The 15,377-nt window shown below is 47.9% G+C and overlaps 5 protein-coding genes across 5 annotated transcripts; 2 read left to right on the top strand and 3 right to left on the bottom strand.

Moving 5' to 3' along the window:
- Positions 1 to 1,248: 1,248 nt before the first annotated feature.
- On the top strand, positions 1,249 to 2,325 carry ATNIH1004_007436 (PIG-L family deacetylase; the record flags this gene model as incomplete). Its single annotated transcript, XM_033572060.1, has 3 exons — positions 1,249 to 1,507; positions 1,559 to 1,800; positions 1,885 to 2,325. 3 exons carry the CDS (start codon positions 1,249 to 1,251, stop codon positions 2,323 to 2,325), a joined length of 942 nt encoding a protein of 313 aa, XP_033425375.1.
- A 135-nt stretch (positions 2,326 to 2,460) lies between these two features.
- On the bottom strand, positions 2,461 to 3,642 carry ATNIH1004_007435 (glycosyltransferase family 32 protein; the record flags this gene model as incomplete). Its single annotated transcript, XM_033572059.1, has 3 exons — positions 2,461 to 2,767; positions 2,832 to 3,063; positions 3,183 to 3,642. 3 exons carry the CDS (start codon positions 3,640 to 3,642, stop codon positions 2,461 to 2,463), a joined length of 999 nt encoding a protein of 332 aa, XP_033425374.1.
- A 2,906-nt stretch (positions 3,643 to 6,548) lies between these two features.
- Positions 6,549 to 10,180, bottom strand: ATNIH1004_007434 (putative C6 transcription factor; the record flags this gene model as incomplete). The annotated part of the gene is made up of 5 exons (XM_033572058.1): positions 6,549 to 6,692; positions 6,777 to 6,844; positions 7,856 to 8,185; positions 8,257 to 9,469; positions 9,530 to 10,180. 5 exons carry the CDS (start codon positions 10,178 to 10,180, stop codon positions 6,549 to 6,551), a joined length of 2,406 nt encoding a protein of 801 aa, XP_033425373.1.
- An 834-nt stretch (positions 10,181 to 11,014) lies between these two features.
- Positions 11,015 to 13,981, top strand: sld2 (the record flags this gene model as incomplete). The annotated part of the gene is made up of 4 exons (XM_033572057.1): positions 11,015 to 11,308; positions 11,375 to 11,896; positions 12,283 to 12,439; positions 12,510 to 13,981. 4 exons carry the CDS (start codon positions 11,015 to 11,017, stop codon positions 13,979 to 13,981), a joined length of 2,445 nt encoding a protein of 814 aa, XP_033425372.1.
- Positions 13,982 to 14,140: 159 nt separating this feature from the next.
- On the bottom strand, positions 14,141 to 15,275 carry ATNIH1004_007432 (RING finger domain protein; the record flags this gene model as incomplete). Its single annotated transcript, XM_033572056.1, has 2 exons — positions 14,141 to 15,015; positions 15,068 to 15,275. The coding sequence occupies 2 exons, from the start codon at positions 15,273 to 15,275 to the stop codon at positions 14,141 to 14,143; spliced, it is 1,083 nt and encodes a 360-aa protein (XP_033425371.1).
- Between the last annotated feature and the right edge of the window lie 102 nt (positions 15,276 to 15,377).

The following is a 15,377-nucleotide window of genomic DNA, read 5'->3' as shown; positions in this document are numbered from 1 at the left end:
ACAAGCAGGCAGGCCGGAGGATCAACCGTCGCGGGACATGCTACCATATGTAAAACACGAAAGCCCAGGGAAAGAACATATGGTATTCCATTAATTAGTGCAAAGTTAAAGATTGAAGGTGAACAAGGTCAAACGTTCGAAGTATGGACAAAGTAGGGTGACCGCTGAGAACCACTTGTAGAGTTCCGACCCGTATAAGTGTGCAACGTTACTACTGGAAGAAAATGGTAGAGTTAGTGTTTTTAACTTGATTTTTAACTTTAATATTACTAAATCTTAGATAGAGGCCTGGGATGATGAAGGCGTTTAACGTGCAGAGACTAATAAACCAGCAAGATATTGAGCTTGGGAGTTTTGTGGAGGCAGACCACGCTTAGCTATACTAATAATGAATTCCTTTAAGGTGTCCTTTTTAAAAATAGATAATTTTTGGCTATTAGCAAGTATATCTTTGCGCGCAGTCATTCCTTAAAGTCGATAATAAAGAGTCCGCGGAGGCACATTAAATACCTTAGCACAGGCATTTTTTAACTGAAAATGATTACTATTCCATGCTTCGATAGCTATTTTCATTCTTTCATCCTTTGAGATAGAAGTCATTTTAATAATAATAGTAATATCGATTAAACAATGGCTTCGAAAATTGAGATAATGTAGTTTGGGGGAGAGGTGAAAAAAGTCGGTGTTGACACTAGCTATGGTAATATTGATTATTCAGCACCTGCCTCGGTCAAATGTTGTTGAAAATACAACATTATCGGATCGTGTATATTTCCTATATGAGTTACTTTAGTCTTTGTTTGTTTACCTCGTCTATATAAAAAGCGAGACGTTTTGGTAGTTTAGTTAGAGCAGAGACCTAATTCAATGAAGGATCGATACTTGCGAATACGCGTAATTTTATGGTCGACACGTTGCAACTCGGTCTCCTTTGCAGTTCGGTGTCCGATTACGTTTACTAATAGTAGCAGAGTCGAATACGGAATAGCCCGCGGAACTAATAGAATGTAATTCTCGCAGATCACAACAAAGACAGCGATATCTCTTAATCAGTCAAACAAAAGAAAGGGTCAGCAATATCCAACAATAACCCTGAGAGAGCCCATAACCATGACAAACTGATGAAATCGATGTGACGTGATGGAATGCAAGTGTGGTTGCACAAACCACCACCAGCGAAAAGAAAAAAACATCCCTTGAATGCTACTCCACTCCGCATCACATCCGACTTTCCTTATTTCCCACACCATGATTTCCAAGGCCAAACATCTCGTGCGTCGCGTCGCAAAACGACCCTCTCGAATCGCAGTTCCCCTCCTCGTCACTTTCGTCGTCGTCCCTCTCATCCTCTACCATCTACTCGCCTACCATCTCGCCAACCATCCGCTTCTCGTCTCCCGAGACTTCCGGAAATCGACCAGCATCCTCTATGTCACAGCCCATCCTGATGATGAATCGCTCTTCTTCAGTCCGAGTTTGCTATATCGCAGTGATGACCCGTCCGTGCGTCGGTCGCTATTAGTTTTGTCATGCGGTACACCCTAACTTCTCTTTTCAGCTTATCTTAAAAACTTCTACCTCGGGAACTGGACTAATATAGATTGTGAAGGTGATTACGATGGAAAGGGTCAAACCCGACGAGCAGAACTCAAACGTGCCTGTTCCAGCGCAGGTATCCCCGCTGACCGATGCGTCAGTCTCGATCACTACGAGTTACAAGATAATCCGACCCAGTGGTGGAAGGAGGATCTGATTTCGGAGCTAGTGGATGACCACGTGCGACGATGGAAGGCAGATCTGGTACGGAATACCGCCATCCATCATATATATATCCATCCTATTCTGTTCAATGATCGACATGACTAATACTAGTTGGTTATTTAGATCGTCACATTCGACGATGGCGGAATCTCCGGACATATAAACCATCGTGCCGTGAACAGTGGTGTGAGGTATCCACCCCTCCCTCCTTACAGGGTTTCGATGAGTAAGGATGAGAATAACGAGAATAGAAAATATATCGAATCCAAATCCATCCCCGCATACGCATTACAGACCAAATTTCTGCTTCGGAAATACGCCGGTCTGGCCGACTTGCTCCCCACAAGTGTGCCGTTCGCGTGGCGCATCGTCGCGGCTCTGTTCTCGTCTCCCCGGGATGGAGCGGATGTGGATCCGGACCATGTTCTCCTGGTGACCCCGTGGGGGAAGTATTTCCAGTCGAGAGAGCTGTTTGCGCAGCATGCAAGTCAGTATTCCTGGGATCGAGTGCTGTACTTGATTATCAGTCGGTACATGTGGTATAATGATCTGAGGAAGTTGTGATATGGTCTTGACGTGGAGATTATTGGTAGTAGTTGAGATGAATTTATTAATTAAGTAGTGATGACATGATATCATACGCTATGGAAGGATGAGTACACCAAGAAAGTTATAAGCCAATCATGCCGCTTATGCCGCTTATGCCGATTTGAGTACCGTGGCGTTACGCTCCGGAGGAGTCCGTCGCGCAAATCCCAACATCGCCAAAATGATAAGTCCAATCACACCAATGCTCATACCCAAAAATGTCATATACATCCAATTCTTTCCAAGAGTATTAAAAACATTCAGCATGGCGATGTCCGATCCATGCCACGATGATGTCCCCAAGTGTCGGAAGAGAGGCGTCTCGACGAAGCCATTTAGCATATGCATCGTTCGATGCTCCGGCGGTCCGGAGAGAATGCGCAGCGCGGTGCGATTGCGCTGCGATGTGAATATCGTTCTACTTCGATTAGCAGGTACATCCCTGGTTTTCCGGGATATATAGATAATTGGGGTACACGCACGATGCGTAATGGCATCCCGCACTGAACATGACCGTCGCGTACGGGAGATAGAACCATCGGCGATTGAACGCCGGTAGGTTGTCAACGAGTTCGTGCACGAAGGAACTGTTGGGCGTCGAAAGGAGCATGCCAACCGAGAATCCCGACGGATAGGCAGCAGGAGCGACGAACTCGAATCGACGGAGCGGGTCGAGTGATCGTCGACAGACCAGGTCGAAGTCTAGAATGGCGCCTGTTGTCATTAGCCTTGGTTTTCTTTCATATTTATTATTTTGATATTTTTTTAAATTGAAAAAAAAAAAAAAAAAAAAAAAATTTGTTTATTCTGTTACTAAAAAATCTCCGACATACCTCCGTACTTGTACAACACCATATATCGGAGCGCGTCCACACGCTGGACCAGGTACGGGTAATTTTTCCAGAGGTCAACTAGGTCGGGGAAATCCTCGTGGACGAGGCGCGTGGCCGCCGCATCATCCCAGAGGTAAGCCTCCCAGTCCGGATGGTGAGCTAGACATTCAGATCGGGCGACTAGCCACTCGGGCCGTAACGGAGAGTCTCCCAAGTGGATGTGATGCAGTCGGGCGGGAATCTGATCGGAGTCGGTGGTCGAACCATTGACGGGGTAGGAGCGGAAAGTGATGTCGAATTGATCACGCTCCTGCGAGATCATGGAATCGGCAGCGGAGATATCCCATATGAAGGGCAGCCGGAGCAGCCGGTACAGTTGGGCCGTCAGGGTAGAAGCCAGGAAGGGAAGCGACGCGACAAGCAGGACGAGGATGAGCAGCCGGACTCGCGTGAGGAGCATGGCTCAGGCTCAATCCTTCAAGTAATGAATGAATTGCTTTGGTAAACCCGGGGGGTACAGAAAAGAACGGAAGGAGATGAAAAAAAAAATCGGTGAGAGAATGGAGAGGGGCGGCACGAGGCGATCCATTGTGCAACCCCAGGGCCTAGGGAGACGTTTTGGGAAATGGCGGGTGCCTGGCGAGGAGGAGCCTTGATAGTTTAGTGCTTTTTGTTTTTTGGGTTTTTTTTCTTGTTGCTCCTTGTCCATCATAACTCTCCCTTTATCAATCACTGCATTACTCTGTGATATCATCAATGCCAAGGTACAGATAGACCAAGTTCTTAAAGATTAATTGAAAGTACCTTGCTGGTACCTCGCTGTACCGCGTTGGAACCTGCCGGTCCCTGGTTTCCTCAGACCCTCTCTGACCCTGGCGGCCTTCAAATCCGCAGCCAATCACAGCTGTTCCTGCTCTTCCGGGCTTCCAATCACGTTGCGTGTCGCACGTGACCACACCCCTTGTCGGGCCTCCAGCGTCAGTCAGAATCCCAGTCGAGGCTGGTATACCTCGAGTTTGCATCGAGAAGACCTCGCGGACACAGGACCAAGACAGTGCGCATCTCTTGGACATCGTGGGGGGTTCGGTTCTGCAGATGCGATCGGCGCCAAGGGTCAATCACTCCACTCTGGACCCTATTTTGACGTCAATTGAAACCCATTCCGACAGCCGGTCGATCATGGTGTCGAGGAATAGATTAAGGCGTCGAAATCGGGACTAACATACATTTTCCCAAGCGGCTCCTTCGAGTATGAGGGATCCACGGATGTGATTCTGGAGGTCAGCAACGATGCAATAATGCTGCAGTCGATCAGATCCGGACTGGGTTATCTGGTATCTTAAGAGTGATGAACTAGGAGGAGGGAGTCAATCAAACCACGAACCACAGCCGGTCTGAGCATTAATAAGAACTAGAAGAGCTTGAAAGGATAGAAGCGAGGATTGAAGTACAAATAAGCTCCTTAATAGAATTTATCATAATGGCTACCCACGATTCACAGGAGTTAAAAACAACCAACGGCGGTGATTGCGCAGTTTACAGGGTGTATAGTCGATAATTATGCCCAGGACACCCTGAGGAAAGATCCCAATTTATAATCCTGATCTTGGCAAGTTTGATCCAGAGAAGAGAGACGACTTGTGTGACGTACAGCGGAGGAGAATAGCTATATCCTATCCAATAAGACCGGCTAGCCGAAGGTTCCGCTTGGGGCAGTGCAAAGAATTATACATTACTTCTCAGAAATATTTATTCAATGTACACTCGGCTTGATTAAAAGATATAAACGGGGAGTTTGACTAAATAAACTGATGCAATATCGTCCACTGGATTATTGTTGACAGATACCGTCGTATTCTAGTACATTCACTCATTTCATTACCCGATTGTACCAGAAATCGACGGCGACATCGCGAGGATAACAATGGGCCCCTCTTTCGATGATGATTACATGCAATCCTCAACCCGATTTCCTTATCTCCCTATCCTCCTTCCATATAATAGACTCGCTCTGTGTCAAGTATATCGTATTTCCGACTTACATGCATTAGTCATGCTGTTGTAAAGTAGCTGTATAAATACATCACTCTTTTTCTGTTTACTAATAGCAATAACATCGCTCTGTAGTACCTCAGACTGTTTTATCTCCGTTGATGTCGGCCACTCCATATAAGCCACTGTGTATCGGTTCGGGTGACTTAGCCGGCCGCCAACATGGTCGGTATAATTAGAAAGTAGCACCGCATGGACCTGACGAAGCAAGGAGACAATAAATAGGATCAGCCATGCAGTTCATCTCACTGGCATGATGTACTGCGTGCAGCTGCAGGCCCAGGTGCGGGGTATTCAGAGAATGATGGGATCAGGAGAAGCTTCACGCGGATATTCGGCAATCAAGCATGGGTTGACCAGCTAACAGGAAGTATGGCAAAGAAAGTATCTCGGCTATACGGATAAGTGCAGTCTGGAAGCATTCTTAATTTGGTCCTTGATCTGCACAGGCTAACTGAGTGTAGAAGGTCAATGCAGACTCCGTTGCTAGATTAGGCAATTGAAATCCAAATCCAGACAATGCCGCACTTGGCAATCCAAAAGGAATAGCCCGATGAGGTAGCTCGATCGGTACTGTTTTGTTGAGACGAACACTATCCTGAATGTAGATTGGGTGAGAGTAGACGCCTCGTCTGCAAGAGATTGCATGAAATAGACAACGTATAATAGTTTCAGAAAACGGGTGTTCGATAAATGTGCATTCATGAATCTAAGAGCGAACCCGTGGAATAGAGATTGAACAATCATTTGTGCAACCAAATGCCTTGGTAACTGGGACTAGAGAAATATGCGAGTTCGACATAGCTCCAGTCTGCTGCTGGACAAAAGTTAGGAGGGCCCAACCATTGCATGGGTTACTTACACGTGCTTCTCAGATCTTAAAGCTCAGTTGACGCGTTGACTGCAGTCGGATTATTATAATTGTCCATATCAACTTATTCTTAAAGGTATCGCCTACGTTAATGGCAGTACATGATATCAGGCTGAGCTGAAAAATATTAATGTGAAGTTCGTCAATACCAACCCACCGAAAGCCAAAGCATATTCCTGTAGTCCAGGAGCTTGGAAGTGTTGAGCATCGCCCGATAAATATGGGCTCTGCTGGAGAATGATCCTATACTAATTGTATCCAGCTGTAATCCTAACTGTTCTAGATCAATTTAAAGAAGGACCGAGCTACGTGTTGACCGACCCAATACCTCCGGTGGAGCAATATCACAAGTGTCAGTCATGAGCACAGCCCGACAAAATCAATCCATTCCAGATCTACTCGTCACTGTAGACTCTCACTAGCCCCTCGAATGCGCTGTCAATTCAGTCGTAAGTAGGCTGATACTTCTTATACTCGCTCTCGGCCATCCTCTTCATGCCCTTTGACAAGCCCTTCCTCTCCTCGTTGATGTTGCTCATCATAGAATGGGCAACGTTTCCTAGCCTAGCCTCTTTGGTTTGTCGCGCCTAACTGATAATATTAGTCCTGGAATGAATTGATTCGACTTGTGTAATAAATAGGCCACTCGCCTTCTCAGTGCCAAGACGCACCGTATCCATAATATAGGGTCCAATCGTCTCCACACCTTCCGGGTCTTCGGCATTCCTATCTGTGAAAGCTAGGCACCTTGCACATTAGCCCGGGTGTCGGCGATCCCTTTCGCAACATGATAAGCGCTACTTCCAGTGGGGATTGTTCCTGTAACTCCGCCGTTGTAGTTTACCAACGCGCAATTGAGATCGTTCATGCGGCTCGAGATGCTGTCAAGGGAGGGCCTGCCTGTTGCTGGTAGCTGCAAGCGCATAAGCTGCAAAGGCAACGAACAAGGGCGCCTTGGTCACATTATTCTGATGAATGGGGGTTGGTTTAAATTGGAATTAATTATGCTTTGATGATGGGTAGCGATATACCTGTATGAAGGTAAGAGCTGAGCATCCCCTCTCCCGCATTAAATAATAAGAAGACATGGGACGCTGGTACTGGGAATGTCCCAGCTTGGGGGGGATGTACAAATCGATTACATTTGCACTCCTTGCTTCAAGTTAGCATTACTGGAAGCATGTTCTTGTGTGTGCGAGCAATGCTGGACTATTCGTTGGAACACCTGGAAGGTATTTCCCAAAAAAAAAAATAAAAAACCACAGGCATTTATGTCGCTTCGTAGAAGTAAACAAGCCGTCTAGGGATATCAACGGTAGTCGCAATGCGATTATTCTATATGAATTCTCCTGTGTTCCGCCCGTTCTTCGGGCTCACCAAGCACATGCCTGTGGTTGAATTCACCCTATCTTTTCACACGATCATTCAAAGGTAATACCCGTTAGATCTGTCCAGTCAAATGCATCCAGGAACGGGTCCCCTTCTTCAGATTGCTGTGGTGAAGTCAATTTAAACCATGGACAAAATCTGGCACAGCCGAACTTACCAGCATGACAAATTCTGTAGGCAACGTATTCAGATCCAGCGGAAAAGGTAGTCCTATTTGATGTCCTGGGCTTAGATCTGCATTTAAACCTGGAACCTTTCGAAAAAAAAAAAAAAAAAAAAAAAGTAAATTTAGCACATATATCAATCGAAGAGATAGTCAACGGAAAACAGCATACTTGATTATTTTTGAAGCTACCCATACCGTAGTCCCCCAGGTGAGCGCAATTTGCATGCCGCGAGAAGAGAGTTTGGGCAAAGAAGATTACACGTTCGACAACTTCCTGCTTATACACGTTCGCCTGCTCCGGCCAGAGAGTCACTTTGGCCAAAGCCAAGATGGTGGACATGAAAAAGTACTCTTTTGCGCCTTTGACCACGAGGAGGAGGCGCGTCTCTAGGCAGATCAAGATTGTCTCCACCAATGAAATCAGAGACTCCGGCATTCCGGGGAGCTTGCTAACGAGGGAGGTGCCGCAAGAGAGAGATAATAAACGGTAAGCTTCGTCCAAGTCCCGGCTATTTAGAGAGAAGACTCACATTGCCCATTACATTCAGCATGAAGCAACTGGCATACGGAACAATAAGCTTGCATTGTCCAGTCACCCAAGTTACAGAGGGATAGCTGTTGTGATCTTTCGTATAATTGTCTCTGGGTGGTTAGAATCATGGTGGCCACCTCCAGCCGAGTCCGAGCAGACGGGGCGAATAACGACTCTCGTTGGGCCTCGATGGCAAAGGGAGTATGGATGGATAAGAGACTCTGTCCAATCTTGGTTTCCAGCATAGCCTTAATCAAGACAATTTTGTGCTGGGCCTGCGAGTCTTCGACATTCGAGGTGGACCAGGAAGGAATGTTCGAGAGATATCGATTCAACTCCCAGTCCATGCGAAGAATCTCGTCATAGCGGCAGCTGATCCGTGGAGAGTGCATCAACTCACAGGCTCTTAACCGCAATGGGAGTGACTGGGCCAAAACAGACTGGAAGGATGAATCCGTCATTTCGTGGGGTGGCCTTCCTGCAGGAAGCTCTATACTCGCCTCATGAATTTCGTTATCATTTATGTTTAGAGCAGGCGTCGTGTCGTAATCGGATTCCTGGATAGCGGGTGGCATCCCTCGCTCTAGTGACACTTGGAGGTCGAGTTCTACAATGGTCGTCCAAATTCGCCGGCGCATCTCTTTGTTGAAAACGGAAATCCTGGTGTACATACTAGGGTCTCGATGGTACCCAGCCATCATGGCCTGCTTAGCCAGAGTCCCCGTGGCAAGCCATGCCTTGCTACGTTTCATTCCATGGGTGTTGTGTGCAATGATCAAAAGGATATAAAGACGGAGTGTTGTGATCTCCGGGCGCTTGATATGGGCGTTCTCGATCCATTTCTCGGCGTGAAGAACCCATTCAATTGCTGTGTAACAGGCCAGCGGGGCCTCATTCTTCGCCTGAAGGGAATCAATATCGGTCAGGTTCCAGGCACAGGCGAGAACTAAGAGCAGTTGAACAACAAAGCGAGGCATTACTAAGTCGGGGTTGTCTTTCTGCGTCCAGAACTCATCGAGTTCTTTAAGAAAGGAGGGAACATGAAGAATCCGGTGGGTGGACTCGATATAAGTCAGATACAGAGCAACCAATTCATCCACTACCCAACGGGACGGGACCATATTAGTTAGTGATATAGTGTCAGGCACCGGAAAGGATTCATTGAGCGGCTTCGTCTTCCACAGTCCTCTATTTACTCTCGATAGATCCGGCCGCAATGCTGAAAGCTGAGGACTGGCTAGTCGAATGTCTTCAGCAAAGGACTTAATATCCGGGAACTAGTACCGTCGTCAGCATATATATGTAATTATGTGTACTTTCTACGAGGAAGGCCATACGGCACTTCTGGGCAATACCTGTGCAATTAGATTGGCGAATATCCCCGATCCATTGTAACGTGTTTTGGTTTCCTTTCCTCTCATGATGATCCGAGGCATGATAACAAGTTGCTGCGAGGGAGACGGGGGACTATCATCATCTTTGACAGGGCGTGGGCGTGATAGTGCGTCCCGAGGATGCTCGGAAGTATGTCTGGGACGCTGTAGCACCTCTCTATTCACATAGGACTCCTGGTCCACTGCCGCCCTAGGGGCTCCCAAGACGGTTTCCAGAAATTTGTCTCGTTTTTCTCCTCTGGGTGCCGTTGTTGGGAGCGCCCGAGTGGGATGAGAGCTTATCCCCGAGTCCGGGGCAGCGTTCGTCCGATCGAGTCGGGGCAAGTGAGCCATGGCGGCAGTGGAACCTCGGTCGGGGAACGCGGGTGAAGCAACCGTATTGGGTTGCTGCCAAAGGAAGCCGTCTTCATAGGTACAGCTGTTGGGCGTTTTGCTTTTCTGACAGCGGCCGCAGATGGGATAATCGCGATCGCAGCGGAGCTTCCTACTGCGACATTGCGTACAGGCCATTGTCCGGCGACGTCTCTTTCGGACACGCTGTTCCGGCTGAGGCTCTGGGTGAGGAGCCTCGAGATGCTGCTGGACATCTGTCATGGTCGCAACAGGATGGGGATTGGACAGAATTGGGAGGAAAAGAGCAGGTCTCAGTCTTTGATGGCGGGGAATCAGTGGCCGTCATGGTTCTTCGTTTCCCCGTTTCCCTCGATCATGAGTGGAGACTCAGCACAGCTCACCTCTTTTTTTTTTTTAATTTTTTTTTTTTTTTTTTTTTTTTTTTTTTTTTGTTTGTTTTTTTAGTACTCAACCAAAAATAAATAAAAAAAGAGCTTACGTGAGGCCCACCGGGTGTATTTACCACATTGGGTAATATATGCCGTAAGGGGATTCAGCTGTTCGTCTACGACCCCAGAAAGCCCGATTGATAGGCGTTATAGTCGGGCCTACGTTAGCACGGAGTTAGTCCTGATATCCATGCTAGGCTACAATCTTTTATCTCGATCTAGACTGTGATGGAAAATAGGCACTGATTTTGGATACTGCATGTCCGTCAAATATAGGTGCCTAGTACCATCAGGCTCCACTACTCCGTATTAGCATCGTGTATCATGCCACTTCATTCACCTACCACGTAGATACTATTGTTGTTCTATACTCGCTGCAGGAAGTGTTCATTGTAACTCATTATAACTCATTCTTACTAGTGCAATTGAGATAATCAAGGTACCTAGTTCGGAGCTCGGCTTCGGAGTATTCTGGGCTTCTCCGAACCCCTCTGTTAGTATATATCAGCCTTCCAACTGCCTATAAGCATATAGTCGTTAATTGTCTTAATTTTCTGTTTTTCGATCCCTCTTTTACATAGTTATTTGCAACACAATTTTACTATACTACCCAAGCTTCGAATTGATTCCGAGAAACTCGAGTATCATGTTGCGCTCCCTCTTGTCGCTGGGTGGCATCCACCGCGAGAACTATGTTTTCCCGACCGTGGACCCAGCAGAGGATGGCCCAGACTGTAAGAAGGACTGCGCTGACTGTACAACACATTTCCCTCCGAAAGTAAAAGTCGAGACCTTGAAACCGCTGTATGGGCACTTGAAACCGGTGAACACACATGTCCTGGTAGCTACCGGCAAATCAGATTGGAAGCAACATGTCGAGGACGAAAAAGGGAGCTTAATGGAAGCCTTTGATCGCACCTCTGCCAAATCAAAACACGGAGTATGTATTCTTGAATTCTCATTTTACAAGACACCTATCTGCCCTGGATGCAACTAAGGTAACCAGAGAATAATGGTCTCCGCATCGAACCTCCAAGAACCGGACCATGACACAGACTGTGGTCATCAAAGGCCGAACGGAAGCACCGTGTTGCTTTTACCTTCATTTACATTTGTTGACTCAGTAACGAGCGATGATGTGAAAGAGCTCGTGGACTGCTTCATCGACGCTCCGCAGTCTAGTCCGGATGGAAAACCTGCCAGCTCTCGGTTACCGTCGCGGCCATGCAAATATGATTACGTGGTACTTCTTTGCTCTCATAAACGGCGAGATGCGCGGTGTGGTATCACCGCTCCTTTGATCAAGCGAGAGCTGGAACGACATTTACGACCTCTCGGGTTGTATCGAGATGCAGACGATGAACGACCGGGCGGAGTGGGGATTTTCTTCGTTTCCCACGTGGGCGGCCACAAGTTCTCGGCCAATGTCCTGATCTATCGGAAGAAAGAGGAGCAATTGATTTGGCTGGCAAGGATCAAGCCAGAGCACTGCGAGGGTGTGGTTAAATACACTCTCTTACAAGGGAAGGTAGTGCATCCGGAATCTCAATTAAGAGGAGGGTTTGACAGACAACGAGGGCTGACGAGTTGGTGAGAGAATGGAGGATTACCTGGGAATTTCAAAGTCTAAACTTGATAAATCACTAGAATGACACGATAATGATAGCAATACCTAGCGTGGACGTGAGATGAAGATTGAATCCCTATACAGTAGTCATGTGAATCCGGTCGAAACACGCTACGTCATCCGCGGTACAGACCCGCGTTAATTGATTTCGCGCACGCGACGGACGAGCAACTGTTTAGTAGTCTCCCATTACGATCATCTTAATGCTTCCTTGTGCTAGTGTCTTATTTTACTTTGCTGTTGTTCAACTGCGTATTTCTTCCAGGCCTCTTCCACTGTCCATTTAGTCTCAACATGCAATAATGGCCAGCGTTGATGTCTCAGAAATTGCAACACTCTCATCCAACCTACGAGCAGAACTGAAAGAGTGGGAGAGAGATTTTGCAGCTGCCAATGAAGGGAAAAAAGCAGAGCGTAGCGATATCAAGAAGGTTCCTGAAATAGGTATGTCTTGTTCCACTCCTCTTGCTTGTCACTGCGCAATCAGTTTGACTAACCTCTATTTTCATTCCAGCGGCCAAATATAAGGAATACTCACGACTTAAATCCCTCGAAGCGTCATCCAAACACGGGAAACAACGCCAGTCACAAGATGTAAAGCCGGATGACCGCCCCAAAAAACGCAAGCACGGGTCTCCTACAGGCCCTGGGAATGACTACAACACGAGCTCTCCTCGCAAGACGACAAAGGGACCCTTTACGACGCCGTCAAAACCACGGGCGGAGAGCTCTCATCCCTCCCAGGTTGACCCATACGACTCACCGTCAATATTCCGCAGGCTATTTAGCCCGTCTACTCATCAACAGTCCTCCTCCCCGCTGAAGACAGCCATTGGTCCCACTCCTCAAAGAGATGGAAAGGCGCTTGGCCTGTTCGATCTTCTCTCTGATTCTGGTGGTAGTACTGTAACCCCCTCGGCTAATAGGATTGCAAGTATCCAAGGGGCGGCTATTCAGACTCCATCAAAGCGAAGAACTATGGATACCATTCCTGAAGAGGAAGAGGAGGAAGAAGAAAGCCCTAGAGCTGAACGGACGCCTGCTTCGTCAGGGAAAAAGTATATGCTCTCAACACTCTTTGCCACCCCAACAACGCTACGCTTTGCTGCCATGGTGGAAAACGAGAACGATCCAGAGGCAGGGGCTCAAGAAAAACGGTCCGATGCAGAAGCAAATCCACAAGAAACTGCAGAGTCGGACACACCATCTTTCCTGCGACGATCCAACGCCGCACGCTACGGTCCTACCAACTCCTCCAGTAATGCTGGGGAATTGAGTCCGATGCCCGTGCGAAAGCCAGCGCAGTTCGTTGGCAAGGGTTTATCGGCTTTAGTGCAAGGCCTACGAGACATGGAAGAAGAGCAGTTGCAGGATGAGCTAGACGTGCTTTATGAGATAGAAGCCGAACAAGCAGCTGCATCAAATGTCGAAGTTGGTGATAGCCAGATACCAGACAATAACACCGGGCGGCCGTTCAAGAAGAAAGGCCAGAAGCGAACAACACGCCGAGTGCACATGAAACCGGTCGTCTCGAAATCGAAACCCGAACCGCATTTATCAGATCCCCCCAAGGGAAATGATAGCAATGAAAAGCAAAGCGACGACGAGCTCGCGGCAGTCCCAGAAACACAACGCCTAAATTCCGAAAAAAATCATGAAGAGATATGGGCCGACGCCTTTGACGATATCGATTCGCTTCATACACTGTCCGATGGAGATGTGGACTCTGATCCCGAGTACACAGAACAGGTCAAGTCCATTACAAGGAGCAAGAGCTTTTCTGAGAAGATCAAGGAGGCCATCGGAGTCTCTGAGCCCCAGCCTAAAGACCAACAGAAAGCATCACAGCCTCAGACCAAAACAGATGAAAATAAGAAACCACGAGAACGGAAGGTCAATCCTGAAGCGCATGCCAATTACCGATCATTGAAAATTCGAAACAGAGGTACCAAAGGCCGAGGCGCAGGACGTTTTCGCAGGAGGTGAAAGATCAGGTACCTCCGCTAGCTTTCAGCATCTCACGAGCAATGACCCAAGAGCATCATTATTATAGATACCAACTTGTCACAGAGGAAGCGTTCATCTATATATCTAATTCCAAGGACATTACATAATTAATAAACTTCATGAGATAATGAGAGATCCTTAGTCAGGAGCGTATCGATTCCGCGCATGTTGCAACCTCCTTGCCCGCGCCAAGGGATCATTGGATCTCCCTTGGTGCTGTGGTCTTCGTAGATAGTGAGATTTTGTCACGCCATCGCGGAAGCCGCGCCCACGACCCCGGTACACAGGAGTCGATGTCCGGTCGGATGTCAATGGATCCTGACGACCTGTACTAGTACCGACTCTGGGAGCTGCATCCTCATACTGGACATTGCGATCCCAGTCCTCCAGGGACGTAAAAGGGCTCCGAAGCCAGGCCTGCAACTCATGCAAAAAAAGGCGTGCGTTATCCCTCCCTAGGAAATCTCGTAAGAGATCTTCAGCCTGACCGGCACTACCTTTAATATCCACAGTGCGTAGAATAGCAATGACATATTCCAGAAGAAACTCGGCGTTATTGCTCCGGCGGTTCTCTAGTCTCTGTTGCCCAGGCCGAGTCACCCGGTCCCTGAGTGAGCCTGTCTCGGTCTCTGACTCTGTGTTCAGGAAAGCGAAGACCTTCAACTCACGCCGTATCCATTTGCGGGCGCGCGAAACGAGATCTTCTTCGCGATTGAACATGTCGGGGGTAAATTCGCGATATTGCGAAATGCGATTAGAGCCAACTCGGAGCGAATATAGCTGATGACGGTACACATTTTGCCGTCGTAGAAGGGGGTCATTGGGCGTTTGTGGCCGCGGGCTTGGAGGGCGTCGTCGGCGGTGAGGACCATGTCGCGTTCCAAAACCTTGCGGGAAATGTGTTGTAGAGGATTGGGTATTGGTGGTTGGAGGAGGAAGCTCAGGTAGCTGGTAAATCTTTGGGCCTTCCGAACAGTTGAGGTCGTACTTCACCGACTGCACGTCGCTCTTACCTGAAACCTTTGGATTAGCCCTGAGAATGTGAAACGACACCCTGCAACATACAAAGGGGACAAGTGCGGCGCTGTTCGAGCCAGCTCATAAGGCATAAAAAATCGAAATTCGCATGCTGGCAAGGCACGGCGAGAGCGCTTTCTGAGACGGGCTCCAGACAAATGACACATGGGTTAGCCACCTCATCATTCTCCTCCTGCACTACCTCCTGCAGAGTTCTCTGCAGAATTTCTTGCTGAATGTCGACATCGTCAGACATCAGTGTGGCACCTGAGAGCGCAACAGAAGCCTTTCCGGTCCTCTGATGGGAATCCAATCCAGGCCCATCAGCAAAATCGGGGTGTTAGCGGAGGTCACGTTG

Source organism: Aspergillus tanneri, assembly GCF_003426965.1.
Source record: "Aspergillus tanneri strain NIH1004 chromosome Unknown AapTan_7_pilon_pilon_pilon, whole genome shotgun sequence".
Classification (NCBI taxonomy): domain Eukaryota; kingdom Fungi; phylum Ascomycota; class Eurotiomycetes; order Eurotiales; family Aspergillaceae; genus Aspergillus; species Aspergillus tanneri.
The sequence above is the reverse complement of the archived record's forward strand: the minus strand, read 5'-3'. Positions and strand labels throughout refer to the sequence as shown.